This window comes from Parus major, chromosome 5 (assembly GCF_001522545.3).
Source record: "Parus major isolate Abel chromosome 5, Parus_major1.1, whole genome shotgun sequence".
NCBI lineage: Eukaryota > Metazoa > Chordata > Aves > Passeriformes > Paridae > Parus > Parus major.
In genome coordinates this window covers 13,993,862-14,013,054 of record NC_031774.1, presented here as the reverse complement: position 1 = coordinate 14,013,054, position 19,193 = coordinate 13,993,862, and the positions used below count along the sequence as shown (strand labels likewise).

The 19,193-nt window shown below is 41.2% G+C and overlaps 1 protein-coding gene across 7 annotated transcripts in view; it reads left to right on the top strand.

Moving 5' to 3' along the window:
• Positions 1–19,193, top strand: part of PTPN5 (protein tyrosine phosphatase non-receptor type 5) — a 74,859-nt gene that overhangs the window by 23,720 nt on the left and 31,946 nt on the right. For 4 of the 7 annotated variants that reach the window (XM_015630457.2, XM_015630461.3, XM_015630456.1 and 1 more), the window contains one exon: positions 18,257–18,438. In XM_015630457.2, the coding sequence (XP_015485943.1) occupies positions 18,257–18,438 (182 nt within the window). Of the gene's footprint in view, positions 1–5,867; positions 6,015–6,392; positions 6,487–7,548; positions 18,439–19,193 lie in introns of those variants that run through there. The other 3 variants (XM_015630459.2, XM_015630460.3, XM_033515448.1) reach the window with 3 other exon arrangements.

Below are 19,193 nucleotides of genomic sequence, written 5' to 3'. Positions count from 1 at the left end.
CATTAACATGCTATTTTTGAAGGAGTGTGCACTTGGGTTGATAGTTTGAAGTTGAAGCCTTTCAGTCAAATCTTTATTAAAGCAAGTTTATTCTGCAGTGTGTATACAAAACACTGTAGAAAATTAAACCAATTAAAATCTCAGTTCATCTCTTAACGGCATTTAAGAATCAGAGATATGATGAGGATGAGACAGTTTTCAGTGCCAAGGTAAACTATCTACAAGCATCTATCAGAAACCCTGATTTCAATAAAGAGTTAAATTAAAAATCAGTCTATTCTTTTTGACAAGCATCTATTTGGTAAATTATCATGTTCCAGATTTATTTCTATGGTCCTTATTGATTTAGAATAGTTTTAATACAGTTTCTTTCAGTATTATCATATCTTTATTAAGGACTGGATAAGGTCTTAGATTTTGGGGGTTTTTTTCTGTTAATTCTTCTTACACTTGATCCTTTCCCAAGCTAGACAGGTGGCAAGTTGACTTGATGCTCTTCATTCTCCTTCTGTGCTGTGCATAAAATTGTTATCTTGCTTTACACTAAGTAAAGGCAATTGGTAAACTGGCATTTGTAAGTTAAAGGCTTGACCCTGTTGATGGTGTCCCCTGATGTATGTCTACTCCTCTGCCAGCTCCATTAGTCCAGCACAGCAGTCACAGTATCAAGGATATCTTATTGTTGAATAACCAGGGTATTACTTTGTTGTTCGCACTAGGATTTCATATGGCATTTAAAGGAATTATTTGCCTGATTATTTGCCTTCTGAAGAAGTACCAGTGAAAATTGGAATTTTTTGATACTTTTCAGGCATACTGCATAAAAAGACAACAGAATCATTTGCTGATATTTTCCTGAGTTTCAGTCTTCAAACCTTAATACAAGAATATCAAGTTAAATACATAGTTAGACTTGAGAAGTTTAACTATGTATGGAGAATGATGAGCATATACTGACAGAACATTGGGGCATACTTAATACGGTAAGATCCAGGACTTCTATGCAGGTAGGCAGCTGTATTTCAAAGGTAGATCACAGAGTTTGGGGTTTTTAAAACAGTTTCTGTCAGTGCCTGTGGAGATTGGCATCCTAAGTCCAAGTTAAAAGTACATTCTTCTGTGTCCTCACTGCTACACAGGCAGCAAAATAGTATCTCTGGGCAGTTACTCCCCTCCAAGGATTATTCAGGGCTGTTCTGTCAATTCTTGTTTCATCATTTATATTAGGACAGTTCTCCCTTCGTTTCTCATGCCTCTGTGTGTAGGTCCCTACTTTTAAGCTTGTTCCTCAGCAATAGAGACTGTCACAGAATATAAATTTGACCAGGTGCTCTTTGTTAGGGTGAGGTCTGTCTGGCATCAACATTTCATCTTTGTTTTCCTGGGTTCTGGTGTAGGAAATATGGGCATATGGACCTGAGGAAAGCAGCAGAAAACTCCAGTTACAGCCCTGCTCCAGATGGTCACGGGGTGAAGGATTGTGGTTGTAGTTTATTCCTGCTGTGCAGTCAGATGTAGATGTGGCAGCCTGTGCATCATGACAGAAAAGAGGTGGAGCATGGGGGGGATATTCTCTGAAGGTGCATGGCTTGCCTTGGCACGTCTACCTGTAAGGCTATGTTCCACCCCTGTGAGAGCTGACAGAACTGAAGTTGTATTAGTCCCTGGCCAGCACTGTACCTCTTCCCCATGTGGGACTTTCTTAGGTTTTGTGCAGTGCCAATATCATAAATATCACTTGCAGTGTAAGATTTGGAATGCTGGCTGTCCTTGCACTGCCCAGTTTGTAGTATTTGATGTTCTCACAACTGTACCTCTATTTTCTTAATTGTGAGTGACAACAGACACATTTGTGCTCTGTATTCACAGACAATTAAAGGAAGCAAAAGCATACGGTAGGCAGCAGTTTGAAAACCATGTCAGTCTCAGTTTCAAAAACAACTGTGCGGTATTGTCTCACTGTCAGTGTGAAATGCAATCCATATTTTTAAGCTGCTTTTGAAAATGAAACTTAGACCCATCTTTTGAAGAATAATTAGAGTTATTTCAGTAGAACTAGGGCTTTATTTAGGGGGATTGGGACTTTTCAAAATTTAGCCTCTTGATGCCCTAAGTCTGTTAGGCATGAGATACACACCGTCATTTTTCCCACTAGAAAAATGAATCAAAATCAATGCCTGATTTCTGCAACTTTGTCAGAAAATTTCCAGTAAGAGCTCACAGTGGTAATTGTGAAACGGCAATCACCAAAAAGTTTAACTAGTTTTTTTTTTTTCTGCTTCAGAGTTTAGAGCAAGATATTTCAGAGGAGAGGGAGGGAAGACTCTTTATCTTAATTCTGAGGTTATTTAATACCCAAGAGGAAGGAAGTTTTCAGTATGCTGTACTTCTTGCATATGCTACCTTGTTTGAGTTGAGCTACTGCCAGATGCTGTTTTTAGTCTCCACTCAGTCCTTCTGTCAGGCTTTTCACACCCCTCCTCCTCCTCCTGTGGGCTTCTCTTCTGTGGCCTTGTATTTATTTTCCTCCTTTCCCCTCTTATCAGATATTCTCTTTTCCATTATTCCCAAACATGCACCTTCTTTGCTGTCTGTATTTTATCATCTTTCTCTGCTTGTTGCTGCTATTCTATTGTCTAGCTTAACTGATAAGAGTGGTTTTGTAGGACCCAGTTTAATGTCATAGAACACACATTTTGGAAGTCAAAAATACCAAAGAGGCTGTTTCAGAGATGTGAGAACCAAAACAGTGCAGTGTTTTGAATTGCACATGTTGTTACAATACTAAATTATATGCATGCCTCATGGGCACTGGTTTGGTTTGGTGGAGTGACTGATTAATGGACAAGCTAATGTCAGAGCTGAAATAAGCTAAAAATCAGCCTGATAAAACAAGTTGTCATTTTTGAGAAGAGAACTTTGCTGACATGTTACTTGGTCCATGTGTAACAGTTTTATAAACTTGTTTTTTAAGCTTGTTCAGCAGTAGGGACTGTCACAGAAGATAAATTTGACACCCTCTGGAAGTCTGATGTTGTCACCACATCTCAAACCTTCACTGTTTCTGGAAATCATGGTTTCTTGACCTCTGCCTTACTAGTTTGCTGACTGAGATTTCATGCTTTCCTTATGCCTGCTGGTGACATCACCATGGGGAAATGCAAGAAACCTCAACAAAGTACTTCAATAAGGACAGCATTAAGAGGTCAGTAGTTGTGGAGTACCAGCCTCAGGAATGAGGGGTTTTAATGGTGGAGTGTTTTCTTCATTGTATCACTGTTCTGTCTTGGAAAAGAAGTCTTGGGAACTTAAGACTTGCTTTGTTTGTGACTCTTTTTATCTCTTTCCACCTACGCATGGTCTCTGATCTTTGTTAAGATCTGGGCCTGCTCTGCATCTTCAAACGGAAAACTCTAAAAGGAGAGAGGAGGGACTGCAAGGATTGAGAAGTTAAAAAAACTGATGGAGAGCAGGCATTGGCTCATGCTTGGCTGAAGCAGTCTCCCAACCCTGCTACCTGAGAAGAGTTCTCAAAGAAAAGGTGATCATGGTATGGTCTCACCCATTGGATTTGTTAGATTTCCAACTGCAGTGTGTTGCACCAGGAGATTTGAGTGAATGCAACCAAATGGGAGTTCCCCATGGCTCTTTCACCACAGAATGAACCTTCCCACTGAGATCTGGCTGTGTTGCCAAAAGAGAGTCATAGTCAAGCATGTTATTGAAAAAGCAGGAAGGGGAATCTGCCTCTGTGAACCTTCCTTTGGAGCATTCAGAGTGGAACTGAGGAGCTTAAACTGTCAGTTTAAGTGGAGAAAGGGAAGATTCAGGCACCCCATGAGAGGAGCATGGAGTCCTTCAACAGAAGAGTTGAGTAAATACTGAGGTTTGACTCTTCTGCAGTACATTTTCACAACATCTGTCAAACTTCTTTTAAAAATACCCAGCCAGCTCTGGCTTGACTGTGGACATTTTTCACACTTCCCAGTGTATGGAATTGGCATTTTAATTTCAGAAACAAATCTACCAGCTTATTAGATTTATCCACCTGCTCATGCAAATGGCAACGCAGTAGGTTGAGTTTGTTCTCATGTGTTTTTCATCACAGGTTTTTGGTTGTCATTTAAGCTTTACAGAGTCTATTCAGGTCCCGTGTTTTGCTGTATCGTGTATAATTTCATCCCTGGGATTGCCCCCACCGCTGCACTATGTGGTAGCACTGGGTTGTTAGGCTGTTCTCCCCATGGGATCTGAATACCTCTTCCCTGTGAGTTGTTGGCTTTGTGTGCTGCACCCCATGCTGTGGCAGCAAGCTGCTGTGTTGTGGTTCTTTGCACCTACCAAAGAGCTTATCAGGTGTCCTTAATGACATGGATCTGCTATTGCTTTATTTTCAACTCAGCTGTTTAGCTAAAAGAATGTGTTATTTAAAAGAGCAATTTCACCTGAAAGTAAATGGCCAAATGGAATTTTTTTAGTCCTAACAAAAGGTGCCATTTGCTGTTGATGATTGCCGTCATGGCACGCTTTAAGTGAGAACAAACATACTACCCCCCTCCAATACACACAAGGCTTTCTTCCTAGCAGATTTATTCATTAGGCATATGTTCAAAGACTACAGCTATTACCACTTTTAAATAGAACCATTTTTTTCATTGCTTTTCATAGAAAAAATGTTAGTGTTGTGAAAAACCTATTAATGTTCCGGATTCAATTAACTAACATAGTCTATTAAAAGTCCTTTTTACTCAGGTTGTTTGACAATAGGAAAATAAATACTGTGTGTTGGAGACTGACCTTCAAATGACAGTCCAAAGCTGCTGCTTTGCACAGTCTTTAGCGGTTTGAATGCCTTTTCCTTCCCTCTGTGTATGTCAAAAAGGTCTCTAAGAGAAATTGAAGGGAAGCTGGTAAGACTTCATCTCAACTTCATTGCACAGGCAACATTCCTGCTGAAATAGGTAAAAGTTTCATCTGACCAATTTTACAGCCTTTTGGTAAGAGGGATGGCACTCCTGAAAGACACTAAATGCCTTCCATTTTGTATGCCTTCTGTGGGAGACAAAGATAAATACAGACCTGTTTTTCAGAATAGGTCATTTTTCTTTTTGTCAGATTTGTGCAGGCGTTCTCAAAATGGTCCCTTTTAGCATTCTGTGTGCTCACTGGTACTGATAGGTTCTGAATGTCCTTTGCCAGCACATTGAAGAGACTGTGTTATTTTTCTGTATGGAAAAATGCTTTTGCAACTGCTCTAAGGTGACACTTCCTTTGTTCTTGAGGTTTTTTTACACGCTACTAAAGTGCTACTCCTATTGGTTACACATATGGATTTAGGGATGCTATTGTCTGTTCAGCTGATAAGATCATTTCAAGATCTGTGGAGATGAAAGGATGAACTGTGATGTTACAGTTATCCCTCAAAAATAGGACTTGATACTGCCCTGCTTACTCTTTTGTGCCTCTGCTCAACATAGCTAAAATAGATCACAGGGCTTCTACCTGGGCCACAGATAAAATGTAGCTATTGCCCATTCTTTTCATAATATCTCCAGCATAATTAATGTTACTGCAGGGATTTGACCTTTGGTGGAGGCTAGGCACCCACCAAAGCCACTGTCAGCCCCCACTCTGAGCTGGATAAGGGAGAGAAAATATAACAAGTGGCTGAAGAGTTGAGACAAGGACCGGGAGAGATCACTCACCAGTTACTATCATGGGCAAAACTCAGGGAAATTAGTTTAATTTATTGCCAAAAAATCAGAGCAGGATAATGAGAAATAAAACAAGTCTTAAAAACCTCTTCCTCCTACCCCTCCCTCCTTGGTTTTAACTTCATTCCTGATTCTCTCTCTTGTCTCTCTTAGTGGTTCAGGGAGATGGAGAATGGGAGCTGTCATTCAGTTCATCACACATTGTCTTTGACACAGCTTCCTTCTCAGGAAAAAGAGTTCTTCCCCTTCTCCAGCATGGAGCCATCCCATGGGAGGCAGTTCTCCATTAACCTCTCCAAAGTGAGTTCTTCCCATGGGCTGCAGTCCTTCATGAACTGCTCCAGTGTGGGTCCCTTCCAGCAGCTGTGGTCCCTCAGGAACAGGGTGCTCCAGTGCTTCTCTTTCCCTGGGTCTGCAGGTCCCTCTGCCAGGATCCTGCTCTAGCATGGGCTTATCCATAGAGTCACAACCTTCTTTTGGGCCTCTACCTGCTCTGTCCTGGGCTCCTCCAGAGGCTGCAGGTGGATCTCTGCTCCTCAATGGGCTGCAGGGGAATTCTCTGGCACTGACTGCACTGACCTGGGTGTCTGCAGGGCTGTTCCTCTCACATATTCTCACTCCTTTCTTCCATGGCCGCATTTATTTCTGTGCTGTAACTTTATTCTCCTTCTTAAACAGATTATCCCAGTGGTATTCCTACCATCTGATGTGGCCGGCCTTGGAAGCTGGCTGGCATTAGAACTGCCAGACATGGAGAAGCTTCTCAAAGAAGGTATCCTTGTAGTCCCCCCACACCCTGCTACCAAAACCTTGTTACACAAACCCTTCAGGAAAGGACCAAGCAGTTTTGTTGTACTTAATTGGCATTGGGATTTGAGGGGTGCAAACAAAAAAAAAAATTATTTTAGTTCTTTTAGTAGAATCTTGAAGTAATGTGGAGGAAGATGGAGGTGGGATAGGTTGGAAGTGCTGCACGGATCTTTAGAAGCTAAGAATGAGATTTACAAGATTGCTCAGTTCTTTATTCTTATTGAAGTCAAGTGTGGGAGGAGACTTGGTGTGAGGTGTTTGACATCTCCTGTTAATGCAGATGAAGTGTTCTGGGTAGCACGGCAGAAATACAGCTCTGTGGACGAAATCTTGCTTCCCATTGACACATACTGTCACCTACACTTCAGAAAGTGCATCCTAAGGGAAGCAAGTGACTACTCATACCCCAAAATATGTAATACATATTAACAGCATGTTTCAACATGGAGACAAAACTGTGGGGCAATTAGGGGTCCATAAGAATATGTTTGGTGCCTTTGTGGTGACCTGAATTATAATTATGAAATCAGGAGCTTCTGAAAAGAAAGAAATGTTCCAATCAAAAAACAAGGTTTTGTAATAGTCCCGATTTATGTTGTGTAGTTGAGGAGGCAAATTCCTGTCTTTTCATCCTCAGAACAGGATGTGCTATGATGCCTTTTATACCTGAAGCAATGGGAGGTTTTTAAGTGTGCCTCCTTGGCAGGTGTGCCTCCCATAGATGCAGCACACCTGACACCTGCTTCCATGCAATCTCAGATCATCATCATTTCTGCAGCATTTGCTGGACTACAGGATGAAAATCCCTAGGCTATTGGTAATCCCAGTCGGGAGCCAGAAGTAGAAATGCTCTGCTTATGCATGGTCCAAAATGGTGTTTGCTTACCACCTTGGTGACCTGTTGATTAACGTCAGCTCTTAGTACGGTAACTCAGCATGAGGCTGTGTGATGTGATGTGAGGTGGAGTGGAGCCTTGGGATACATGAGTCCATGAGAGGATTGTTTTTTTGGGTTGTTTTGTAGAGTGAAGCTCAGGATTGCAGACAAGTGGTGCAAAATCCTCCCAGAATAATCGCAAAGCTCACCACCAGCATGTGCTTTTTTCATGTCACCTTCTCCAACAGAGAGCTGTAACAACTTGTGCATATCTGCTTATCTATCTAGACAAAACATTGCTCAGTGCATGTTTCCTCCCCAGGAAGAGGATGAGAAGGCAAGCTGTTGCATCTTTCTAGTTTACTATTTAAGGCTGTGTATCCATGCTGATGAGCACAGCAGAAGAACCCACACAGACACAGGACTGTTACCTCTTTCTACTTGCATCATGCATTTTTTGTGCTCCTGCATGGATAGTTAAGGAGAATGAGAGCTCAAAACTGTTCCTCTTGTGACATTTTAGTAACCTAAGCATTCCTCTAACATGAAGGGACTGCAGTTACAGAGGTAGCAGAGTGCTGAAGTAGAAACAATGATATTTAATTGTGTTTAGTTTCCATTCAGGCCCATAATGGTGTTGCCTGGAATGGAAATAGGGCTCTAATAAAGAGATAAAATTGATCCTGTTTCTGGATGTCCACACCCTTATCTCTACAAGCGTTTACTTCAAAGCCTAGTTTAGAGGGTCTGAGTGATACTGTTGTTTGCTGAGGAAGCCAAGCAGTGCAAGCATAGCCTTTTTAAATGCATGAAAGAAAGCAAAATGCTTATACTTTGCATAATACCCTTGGGTCATGTATCAGGTTTGTGGCTGAAGATGATTGTTGAGATGGGTCTTGATGTAATTTACTTCGCTTAGGAAAGAGAATGTCTTTGAAATGAATGTGATAGTGGCTTTTCTAAATGTTTTTTTGTGAAGGCTCCAGGGCATAAGATTTGAGTCACTTAGTAAAGGAGGCTCTCCCGAAATTAATGACTTCAAAATATTTCCATTTGAACCTGGCAGGAAGCCAGCAAATCACCCCTCTGCTTCAAGGTGCAAACTCTCTCATTCACCTGAGCAGAAAGCAGATCTAATGCCTACAGAATGCCAGGTCTGTCACTCAGGAGACATTAGAAACACACAGTGGTATTACCATTATGACTGTAGAAGTTATTAATTTAACAAAATAAATTTATTTTTTTTCCCAACAATAGCAGTGTGGCAGCACCAATTCAGGTTACAGTAGTATGAATAGCAAATACTTTCAAAAGTGTGTGATACCAGAATGTGCTTGTTTCTTTTAATTGTTGAAGTCACTCTTATTGAAGAGGCTGTTTGTCTGGTTCTAAATGATTGCTATTCTTTGATTATACATTAGGCACATTGAAGTATATCCTGTAGTCAAAGTGTAAAGGCACAAAAATTATAATTAGGGTTTGAAAAGGTATAGTTGGTTATCCTATTTCAGAGAGTTCAAGCCTGTACCTTTCGATCTGCATCGCTGCTCCCTGCCTGTGTTGCCTGTGCAAGGCTGATTCATGAGAAGTCTAAGCCTTTATCTCTTTAACTGTGGAGTTACAGAGCTTCTTTGTGGGTTTCCATTTTCAGTGTTAAAGGGAGCTTACAGCCTAGGATTAATACGGGACAACCAACTTGACTGAAATTCAACTTGTAGTCTGTTAACAAAAGCTCAAGGCAGCTCCAAAATTATCACCAGGCACTTGAAAATGTTCAGTGAAGAAAACAGCATAAGAAATATTGTACTTATTTACAAAAAAAATTTAAATTATATCCAATATTCAGTGGTAATCAGATGGATCTTCTGTAAGAGGGTTAAGAGGAAAGGAGAAAAGACAAAATCAAACAAAGGCTTTGAATTGAGCCCTGATTGAAAGATGGTAATTTCTAATTATGTGTAGGTGTGATGCAAGTTAATATTCAGTGTCTCTGCCCTCTGAGGGTCTTCATCCACTTAAGAGCTGTAATTTTACACCATATTTAATATTTTTGTTTTGAAGCAAACAGTGCCCTGGTTGCCCTGAGAAATGGCATATCCTTTAACTTGACGTTCCACAGGACAGAAGGTAAAAAGAACACTGCCTAATGACACATCTTGCGGTTAAGACCTGTAAGCATTAGGAGAGCCATTTATAATAAACCACTTGTGTATTTGACTTAAATGTGACTTAGATGTGGACAAGGGCATGGCTAGTCTTGCACTGGGAATTAAGAGCAACTTACCCATTTTTGGTAGAGGCACTGCAGTTTGTAATGAGTGTAGGACCCTGGCAGTCAGGCCCTACAGATGTTACAGTAGCTCCCATACACTTCCCATATAACTATATCTGCTTTATCTGATAGTCCCATATTGCTTCTTGTGGCTCCTAGCAGTTCTTGTTTGTTGTATTTCCAGAGCAGAGAGCCCAAGGATTTTTTTTCTTGTTGCTCCCATCTAAGTGAGGCTCACACCTAATTCACAGTGGTGTCAGCTGAGGTATCCTGAGATGCTTTTTCCTAGCAGCTCTGTTTCATATGAGCTGTTACAGGCTAGAAGTTTGGTGAGAGGATCAGGTAAATTATCTTCTCTCTTACTAGGTGGGTTAGGTATATTATAAAGTAGTCAGTACCAGTGTATAGGACCCTAGGTATGAGAGGAGTATTGTGTGGAACATTTGTTTTCTTCCAGAAAGGAAGGGTTTGGTGACAGATCAAATTAGGTGCCCCAGTCTCACCCTTCAGTAAAACAAAATATCTGGTGTCAGGCTGCATCTTTCCCCCTCCAGGGATGACTTCATACGCCAGCATTCTGTCTTCTAAAATTGTGTTTTGAAAATTCTTTTGATTATTTGGAGCAAATACTACTGCATGGAAGCAGAGGAATTTGAGAAGATTATGAGTTTTCCTTTTCTCTTTCCTGTATTTCTTTTCCTCTGCGGTTATCATATTTTCATGAGCTATTTCTTGAGCAACACCACAGTGAGCCACTCCGTGGGATGGAGAGTAAAAGTTGATGTAAAAAGGCATTTCAATAATATGTCACTTCACCATCTGAGACTGGATTTTGTCTTTGCATTTTAGGTCTGTAGAGCACAAGCCCATTTGTAGAGATTTGCACTAGAGACTTACTAAAACGTAAGATTGAACATTAACTACAAACAGATTCTTTCTCACAGGGAAAAACAGGCTTACTTTTCGAATTCTGTTTAATGAAACAAAATCCTCATTTAACAAGCCCTCAGTTTCGCTGCTAACAGTAGCAGTGGGTTAAACATCAGTCTGAAAATTAATCACAGTTGTCCTCATGTAGCCTGAAAACTAGTTTCAGAAGTGTTTTCAGAAAGGGTTTCAATAAAGTAGGAAACTTCTGGGCATTTTCTTTTTTCATGACTTACAAAATGTACTGTCCAGAATTCTAATAATAGAAAAAATACTACCTTGGTAATTTAATAAAATGTTTATTTCCATGTGTACAGCCCAACAAAAGGATAATCTGGATGCTCTATATGATAAAGGTGTTGCCCACCATTGACAGTAGAGTCCCTCTTCTCTACAAGAATTTAACAGGTAGTAGGAGAAGTTGGCTCCTCTTACACTTGGGCTTTATGGAACCTGCAATAAAATGGCTAGGATTTTCTCTTCATCTTATTTAATGATCAGAGTTGGAGGTGGTGGACATTTCCACTGCAGCAACTCAGCTGAAGATGCCCTTAGGAACTGGAATCTATCCAGATTATATTTTCACTTATCATTGTGGCACTTCCCTGTGGCAGCTAGACAATTACGACACCGTAGCTGTTGGACTGCTGTAAAAATCACAGCAACTTGAAAGCTCTTCTAAATCATAGCAAAGAGCCTTGTCTGTACCCTGAAATTCACAGAGCATTATCAGCAAGCACACAACATCGGTGACCGATTGGGAATCAGATGAGATTTGCAGCTTGTTTGATGGCCAGTCTCCTCCTGCTGAAGAAGAGGGGGAAGCAGTTTTTCTTGCAGTCTGATATTTCTCTTCTCCATCCCTCCCTAGCAGCTTGCAGGCTTGCTTTTATATGACCCTGCAGGATCATAATACTGGTCCTGGGTGAACATGAACATTTTTTCTGTCTTCACCTCTTTCTCTCCTCCCACCCATCCCAGATGAAGTGGCAGGTGGACTGAGTGGGAGCAGTGTGAACTCAATGCAGAGAAAACGTGTGACTCAGCAGTTCAGCAGGGAGCTGTGGAGCAAAAAGGCAGCTATTCTCCTTGCACACTCTGGCATCAGGTTGCTGTTCCCTCAGTGACAAGAAGAGGCCCTTTACGGATGGAGATGTGCAGCCCCCCAGCATGGTAAAGGGGCTGCACAGTCTTTTCAGCAGAACATATTTCAAGTAGAGAGGAAAGTTTCTTCTTCAAGTTTGTTAGAAATGCTGCCAGTGAAAAGGGAGAAGCATCAGGCTGGAATTATATAGATCTCAGATATCTGCATGACTCGCTCACAGATCTTCTGTGACTTTCCCTCGTCCTTTCTCTCTTGATGCGGCTTTCCCTTTAGGTAATCAGAGTTTGACATAAGTAGCAGCCAGATTCCACCAGCTGAGCTTGGGAAATGCAAGTCTACAGTACTGTTCCTTGCAAGTAGATGACACCCCTTTTCCTCTGCACTGTCAAAGAACTCTACAGAGAGCCCTTGCCATCCTCAGAAGGAGGCTTCTGGCTTTCCCCATGCTACCCACCCCTCATGGACAAGCAAGTGCTTGGATAGTTGTGGGTTATCCTCTGTCACACAAAGATAAAATAATCTTCTCACTCACAGTTAGGGAGGGGCCATTGCAGTGTCTATCTAAGCAGTTTTGTAACCACTAAAAGGTTGTGGTATTTTCTTACCAATTCTATGTTTGCCTTTCAGAACAGAGGGCTGAAGTAGATTTTTCTGTATAGACTAATTAACAGCAGGTAGACATTTTATATCACTGGTTGTACTTACTAAAAGCTCAGTTTTAAAGTTGTAATGTGCATCATTGTCACTGAATTTCCCCAAAACACACACACACACACACACACACAAAAAGAAAGCAAGCTGTGGGGTGGTGTTCTCTTGAATCTTCAGAGGGCCTGAAGCAATGTCACTGGAGAGCTGTTGAGCAGCTAAGTTCCCCTTGATGGGAATATCAACCCATGAATCAGTGTGAATGAAATACAGATATTTCCAGTGTGATCTTTTTTAGCAAAAGTATTCAGCTTTCCCAAATAGAATCCTTGAATGTTAGAAATTTCAGTTGTTCCCTACACAGCTATGAATACCTGTAGCCTGGCTTAGCTCATTCTTACAGTCCAGGGTAGATAGACTTAGTGCAAACTAAAAGTATTAGAAATTTTAAGCTGAAATTCATCTCAGATTAAGTAACATAAGAGACTGACAACCATGTCTCTGGTGTGTAGGCTCAGTCTTGGTGAAGAGTCTTCCATTCTTCTGTGAAGTGTCAGAGAGGGTAGTTCCAGTTTCTTGCACCTCTTACTTAAATTGGTGGTACATCAGGCTTATTTCTTCATGGGTTCTGTTACAGAGAAGAGTTTGAAGTCTGCAGTCCTACCAAGGACCACAGGATGGACTAGGATCAAACTGGCTTCCAATTTGATACAGAAGTGATTTCAGGGTTGCTTTGATGCCTTGCATTATTTAGTGGTAAATGTCGTGGGATCCATGGATCTGCCTGGCTTGTTGCTTGTGCTTGAATTAAGCTGTCTGATACTTTCTGAAGTAGCTCTCAGTGTGGTTTTGCATTACAAATGCAAGATCTACCAACCACAAGCTTTTGGCAGCTAGAACTTGGACTTTATCCAGAACAGAATTGGAGGTACTGAGATTACATCATTGTAAATCCCCTCTATCTCCAGTCAGTCAGTAGTAGGTAGCTGTGGGGTGCATCTGGGGGTGTCTTTCTTTGCAGCTTTTAATCTGGATACTTTTGGGGCCTAGATGCTCTCCTCCTGAGCAGCATTTTACTCAGTCATTTGAAAAACATAAATGTATTGAACTCTCGTAAACAGAGAAGGCCAGGCATCAAGCAGAGTAGCAGTTGTCATGATGAGAAAGGTTAAAAAAATGAATAATGGGGAAGCTAGCATCCCCAGTTTTCAACACAGATCATTATATCTTTAGTGTAAATTTTCAACATAACTTATCAGATAAGTTAGGAGTGCAGATAGAATCAAGAAGAAACAGACTTTCCTCGGTGGTGAATTTTATCTGTATGTAAACAGTAATGATGCTGCTTCTGTCACATTTACTGCTTAATAAATTAGATTGCTATTCATAAAAAAGTTCAGGAGATGTTTAGGAGTTATAAAACAGTGACCCACGAGTTGGTTTCCTGCAGAGCGAAGAATGTAAGTACAAAAGTTGCCTTTGCTATGCAAGTATGAGAGGTCCCCTTCCTGTTACCCGCTTCTTCCCATACCACTGCAGTGCAAGAGAAAGCTAATTATTCAGTTTCCATCTTTCTCATGCTGCAGTGGCAACCAAGAAAACAGATAGGTATTGGCTAAGAAAACATTCTCCTAAAGGTCTATTCTTTGGATAAGACAGGCTTTTTACCCTCTAGCACAAGCTGCCTCTTGTGCACTCTGAGGCAGTTCATTCAGCTTTGATGTGTCTTTCCAGCACCTGGACTTGCCTGCAATCAGGATGTCTTGTGATGTGTGTATTTAACAAGGTCTTGACCAAATCTGTGAGCTGTTGCCAAGGGCTATGCCCTGTGTATGCAGTTGAGGTGCATGTTAAAATTCTTTTCAGCAATGGACTGAGACCCATCTCAATAGTGTGCTTTCATCTACTGTTCTTTCATCAATATCAGTTCTCCCTAGCAGTTAGATGGAAATTAGAGGCAGAGATTTCAGTAGGCAGTTGCATTTGGGCATCTGAAGATGCAGAGGCTGTAAACTGACTTATGACTCTGGTGTGAAGTGTTGGTAATCTTGATGGATGTGAGCTATCACTGGCATGTTCATACTTTGTTGTGCTTCCACTCTGTGGTCCATTCCTACAGATTCTCACCACACATGGCCATAATCAAGATGTGGACAGGTTCAGAGGGATATCCTCAATACACCTAGAACAATTAGGGGCAATGCAGCCAAGCTGCTGTGGTGTGTTTGCTGCTGCAGCTTGAGACTTGGCAGAGCAGGTGAGGCCCCTTTTGCCCTCCTGTCTTCTATGTCTGGAAGGTAGAATTCACCATTAACAAAACTTGTATTTCCCAGTGAAGAGGCAGTACCATCCAACCCAGAATCACAATTCCCACAGAGACAGTGTGATGGATATGCATAAATGCCTAATGCCTGTATGAGCACTGTCTTTTCATTGCTGGGGTGTGTTTTCTTTCTGTTATAAAAACAGCTTTGTTGAGGAACATCTTTCTCTCAAAAATATATTGTTAAATTAAGTCTGTCAATGGAGCTGTGCCAATTCCTTGAGCATTAGCACCCATGCACAAGAGAGGACACAAGTTCCTTTTAAAATGTTAACTTCATTAGGAAATACAGCCACGATGTGAGGTTCTGAGGGGCTGGTTTTTTGTTTTGTTTTTCTCTGAAGGCTTTAAGTATGAATCAGTTGAGTTACAGAGCTGCTAATGCCTCACCCACAGCAGGATTTGATGGGATCGTGACATATTTGTTACTGTAAGGCTTTGTTGACTTGATTGTTATTGCTACAGTGCCTTTTAATGTTTCAGCTAAGACTAGTACTTTAAGCACTTGTTTTTCCAAGTTATATAGGTGCTTTTTTATTCTTCTGCCTGTTATGTACCCATATATGAAGTCAGGAAAAAAAAAAAAAAAGAGATACTGGGGGGTTAAAATGTGCATTGCCAGAGTTATAGAAGCCAGCTTTTACCTCCTGAGTGAAGAAAGATGTTTCCCTATATATACATATTATTCCATAATATGATAATGTGCTGTGCTGTTTATTTTTGGCAGCTAGTTTTGGTGGCACTGTGTAAAGAAAGAATACAGGATGAATGGATCCCTGGCATGATCCAGAAAGTGCTTTTCCCTGAACAGCAAGAAGGAGTTTAAGTTTATCATGCTGTTTTGAAATTTCAACTTGCTTTCACAAGCCATATGGTTGCTACAGATGTCAGAGACCTTTTAATTCTTCTGCCAAAAGGTTTTTTTTTCCCTAGCAAGTGTAGTCTTGTACCAAAGCAGAAGTACTCATGGAAATTGAATCCCCATCTCCGTGATGCAGGAAATGAGTAAGCTATCACATGGATGCTACATTTCACTGTCAGTCAAATCACTATCAGGAGAGAGGCTCAGTTCATTCCTGGATGCAGTCATCCTTGCCAGCTCCTCAAGACCTTCACATTCACCTTGACACAAGAAAGCTTCACTTGTGTTCCACTCATTACCTCACCTACAACTGAAAGAATCCTGGGCCCCTTAGGATAAACAATACAGGAATACAGGATTGCAAGATGACATGTGAGTGCTAATTGAAGTATTGTTTAAAGCTGGCATAGTTAAATCAATATAGAACCTGAGGTGGGCATCATTATACTTCTTAGAATCTAATCTTCTGGGATTTGTAGGAGAAAAATTTTGAGTGGACTTTAGTTAATTCTAGACCCTCTCTTTGTATATCCAAAACACGTATCTGTTTATTTATATGTATAGATTCAGCCAGTTCTCCATTATTTTAGTTCTTACACTTTTTACCCTCTGTTGTGCTAGTGAAAATACCTCTTGATAACAGTGTCAGTTCAGCAGAGCTGGAATCCTGGGCTCCCAGGTCCACAGGGCAGGTCTCTACCTTATGCAGTGAAAATAATTGAAAATAAGAGTGCTCTATCGTCCTTCATATGGGGCAGTTGTAAGAAGGAGAATGCGACCCCTGCAGTTGTACAGGTGTTACTAGACAACACTGGAATTCCTGGAGTTGGAATTCTGGGCTGTGGAGAGGCACAGATCCCCATGGTTACAGATACAGAGCAGTGCCCTAACTTCGACATCTTAGTTCCAGAAGATGCAGTTAAGTGGCCTTTTCGTCATTGTATTATATTCAAGGGGTTGTTTCCAACCAGAAATGACCTTGTAAAATCTCAGGCTCTTACAAGTATGAAACAAAGAAATGCTGTTTACCTGCTACATAAGGCAGCACCTTTGGTCAGTTAAAAAAATGTTCTGAAATATGAAATATTATGACTTATAATAACCAGCTGAAAGCTAAGCATGAAATCTGCATTCCTTGGCTCCTTGCATTCTTTGGTCTGGTTGTCTTCTCAATGTTTTAGTTTTGCACTGTGTATATTTTTATCTTGAGATTTGGGAAGGAGTATGCAAGACAGGAAATCATCAGAACCTGGAGAAACAGTAAATTTGTCCATTAATCATTCTTAGGGAAAGAGGGACATTATTTAATGCAGATAAAGGAAAAGTAGAACTTAAACTATGTTTAGTGAAAACGGAGGGTTAGAGACTTCTGGAGCAAACAATAAAAAACTATAAGAAAGTAGGTATTTTTGAAGCTTTAGATTTGAGACACAGGTGTGTGTCTCTCTGCAAGGATGACTAAAATAGTTTCTGACACGGAGATTCTGTCCCTGCTAAATTTCAAATTCCTGTTCCAAAACACAGAACATAAACATCCCACAAAGTTAGCAGGAAAAAATTGGCAATCATTAATGAGTATTTCCCTCTCAATTCTTGTTCAAATCTAGTGAGACATGAAGCAGTTTAGAAGCTTAAAACTTTTCAACTTTAAGGACAGAGGTAGACTTCCCGTGATGGCTAGCGTTAAAAGAGAAAAGCTTTTAAAGATGAATTCTTACTATGGCCAGACCCTCAGCAGATGCAAAGATATATTTCATCTGCCTGATTGGAGCTGTGGCTAGTTAATGGGTGCTTATCTGACTTAGAGGTGCTACTGTGAGACATTTAAAGAAATGTTTGCCGAGAGGAACATTTTGTAGAAACCTGACCTCAACAAACCATGTAAGGACCCCCTTTCCCTGGGACACAAGAGGCTGGCTTAGGCTTAAGTCTGCCGTGTGTACACAGGGCAGCCTTGGGGCATTCCTCATGTACAAAGATGTAAGTCAGTAAGACTTACACCCAATGATTCTGATCTTTCACTCCTTCTCACTTGTAAATGAAATTAATTCTACACAGACTCTATTCAAAATACAGTTACTGAGGGAATAGCCACACCAGTGGTTATTTTCACTGAACAGAACAGCATTGCAACATTATTAAATAGCTCTTGAGTATGAATTCATCCAAGAAGTAGGTTATTGGAATAAATTCTATTTTATTAGTGCCTTAGGACATCCAGCCAAAACCCAGAGTCCCCGAGCACTATTCAGACACATAACATGAAACAGTCTCTACCTCAGAAATTTGTAATTGGATTAGACAAAGCAGACAAATAAAAGAAGTAGAGAAATTGAGACAGGAAAGGGAAAAATAGGTTCTCTGCCATCGTGTAGCTGGGAAATGTGTAGCTAGGCAATAGCACAGGTAGCTGCTTTTAAAAAGTGAAAATGAGAAAGTGCAGCAATGTAAATGAGAATTTGTTAACAAAGCCCAGAATCTGCACCTCCGGAAAGAAAGAGAAAATAATTTATCCTCCCACACTCACTTTTTTTCTGATGAAAGCAGGTGAATAAAGCTGCACTAATAGAGTGTGACGCTTACAATCCTGAGCTGCGCTTGCTGAGGCGGAACTGAGAGGTAACCATCGTCTCCAGGAAAACAATAGCCCTGCAGCCCCCGCGGTGCCTACGGGGTCACATCCCATTCATCCTCTGCACATGTCGTTTTCACGTGAAGGTTGTTCCCGTCCAGCTGCTATGGAGTCAGTGGATGAAGCTGAAGGACGGCAAGGAGAGCTGAAGAGGAAGGAGCAGTCCCTGAAAGCCTCCCAGAAAACAGCAGTGCTCGGTTGGCCTCCCCGGTGGAATGGATTAATCCCCGGAGACAGCATGTATCTGTTTGTCCTCTCTCAGATACTGGTAAGACAGCTTGCCATAGCTTTGGAATGCTGGGACCCTTCTTCTAGGCTGCGCTGGCTTGGGAGGTTTCCTCATTCACTGGGAATAGCTGCTGTCCTAATTTCTGCAGCCACCTCTCATGGCTTTGCTTTGAGAGCAGCCCCTGCCTTTTGATGTCCCAGACTCCTATCACATCTCCTGCTGCTCTGCAAATGCCTCCTTTGCCAAATGACCAATATCCCACCAAATCTGTTTTCTGTAGCTGATGTGTATGGGGGTAAAGATGTTAACAAGTGCAGCGGGAAGTGTATTCTTTAAAGCTGTGGAGTGCCCTTTGCAGTTGGGAATGAGGTTATACCTCTCTGTGAGTGTGTTAAATACAAAGTTATTGGTTTTGTAGTTTATGTTAAGTGTGGCATGTGCAGCACCCTTAAGTGGTTCAAATGAAAAGCTTCTATGTGTGTGTATTTATAATGATGCTTATGTGAAACATGGCTATTTGTGGGAGCTTTGAGAGAGGCCTTAAGAGTCTTTTAATAACATCTTAAGTTCATGGAATTACTAGTTTTGATCTAAAAGTAGTAGTCCTGAAAGTTCAGAAGCCAGAGGAACCTGTTGCTCTCTGTGCTGCTCCACTTGCTGTTTCTGGGCAGCCCTTTTGCTGGTGGGGGTCAGAGGGAGCCTGTGTAACTCAGTGAGCCACATCTAGTTAATAGTGGCTGAGCTTGGAGCCTTCAGTCTTTTTATTCCTGTTAAGCCACAGCCTAGAAGATACC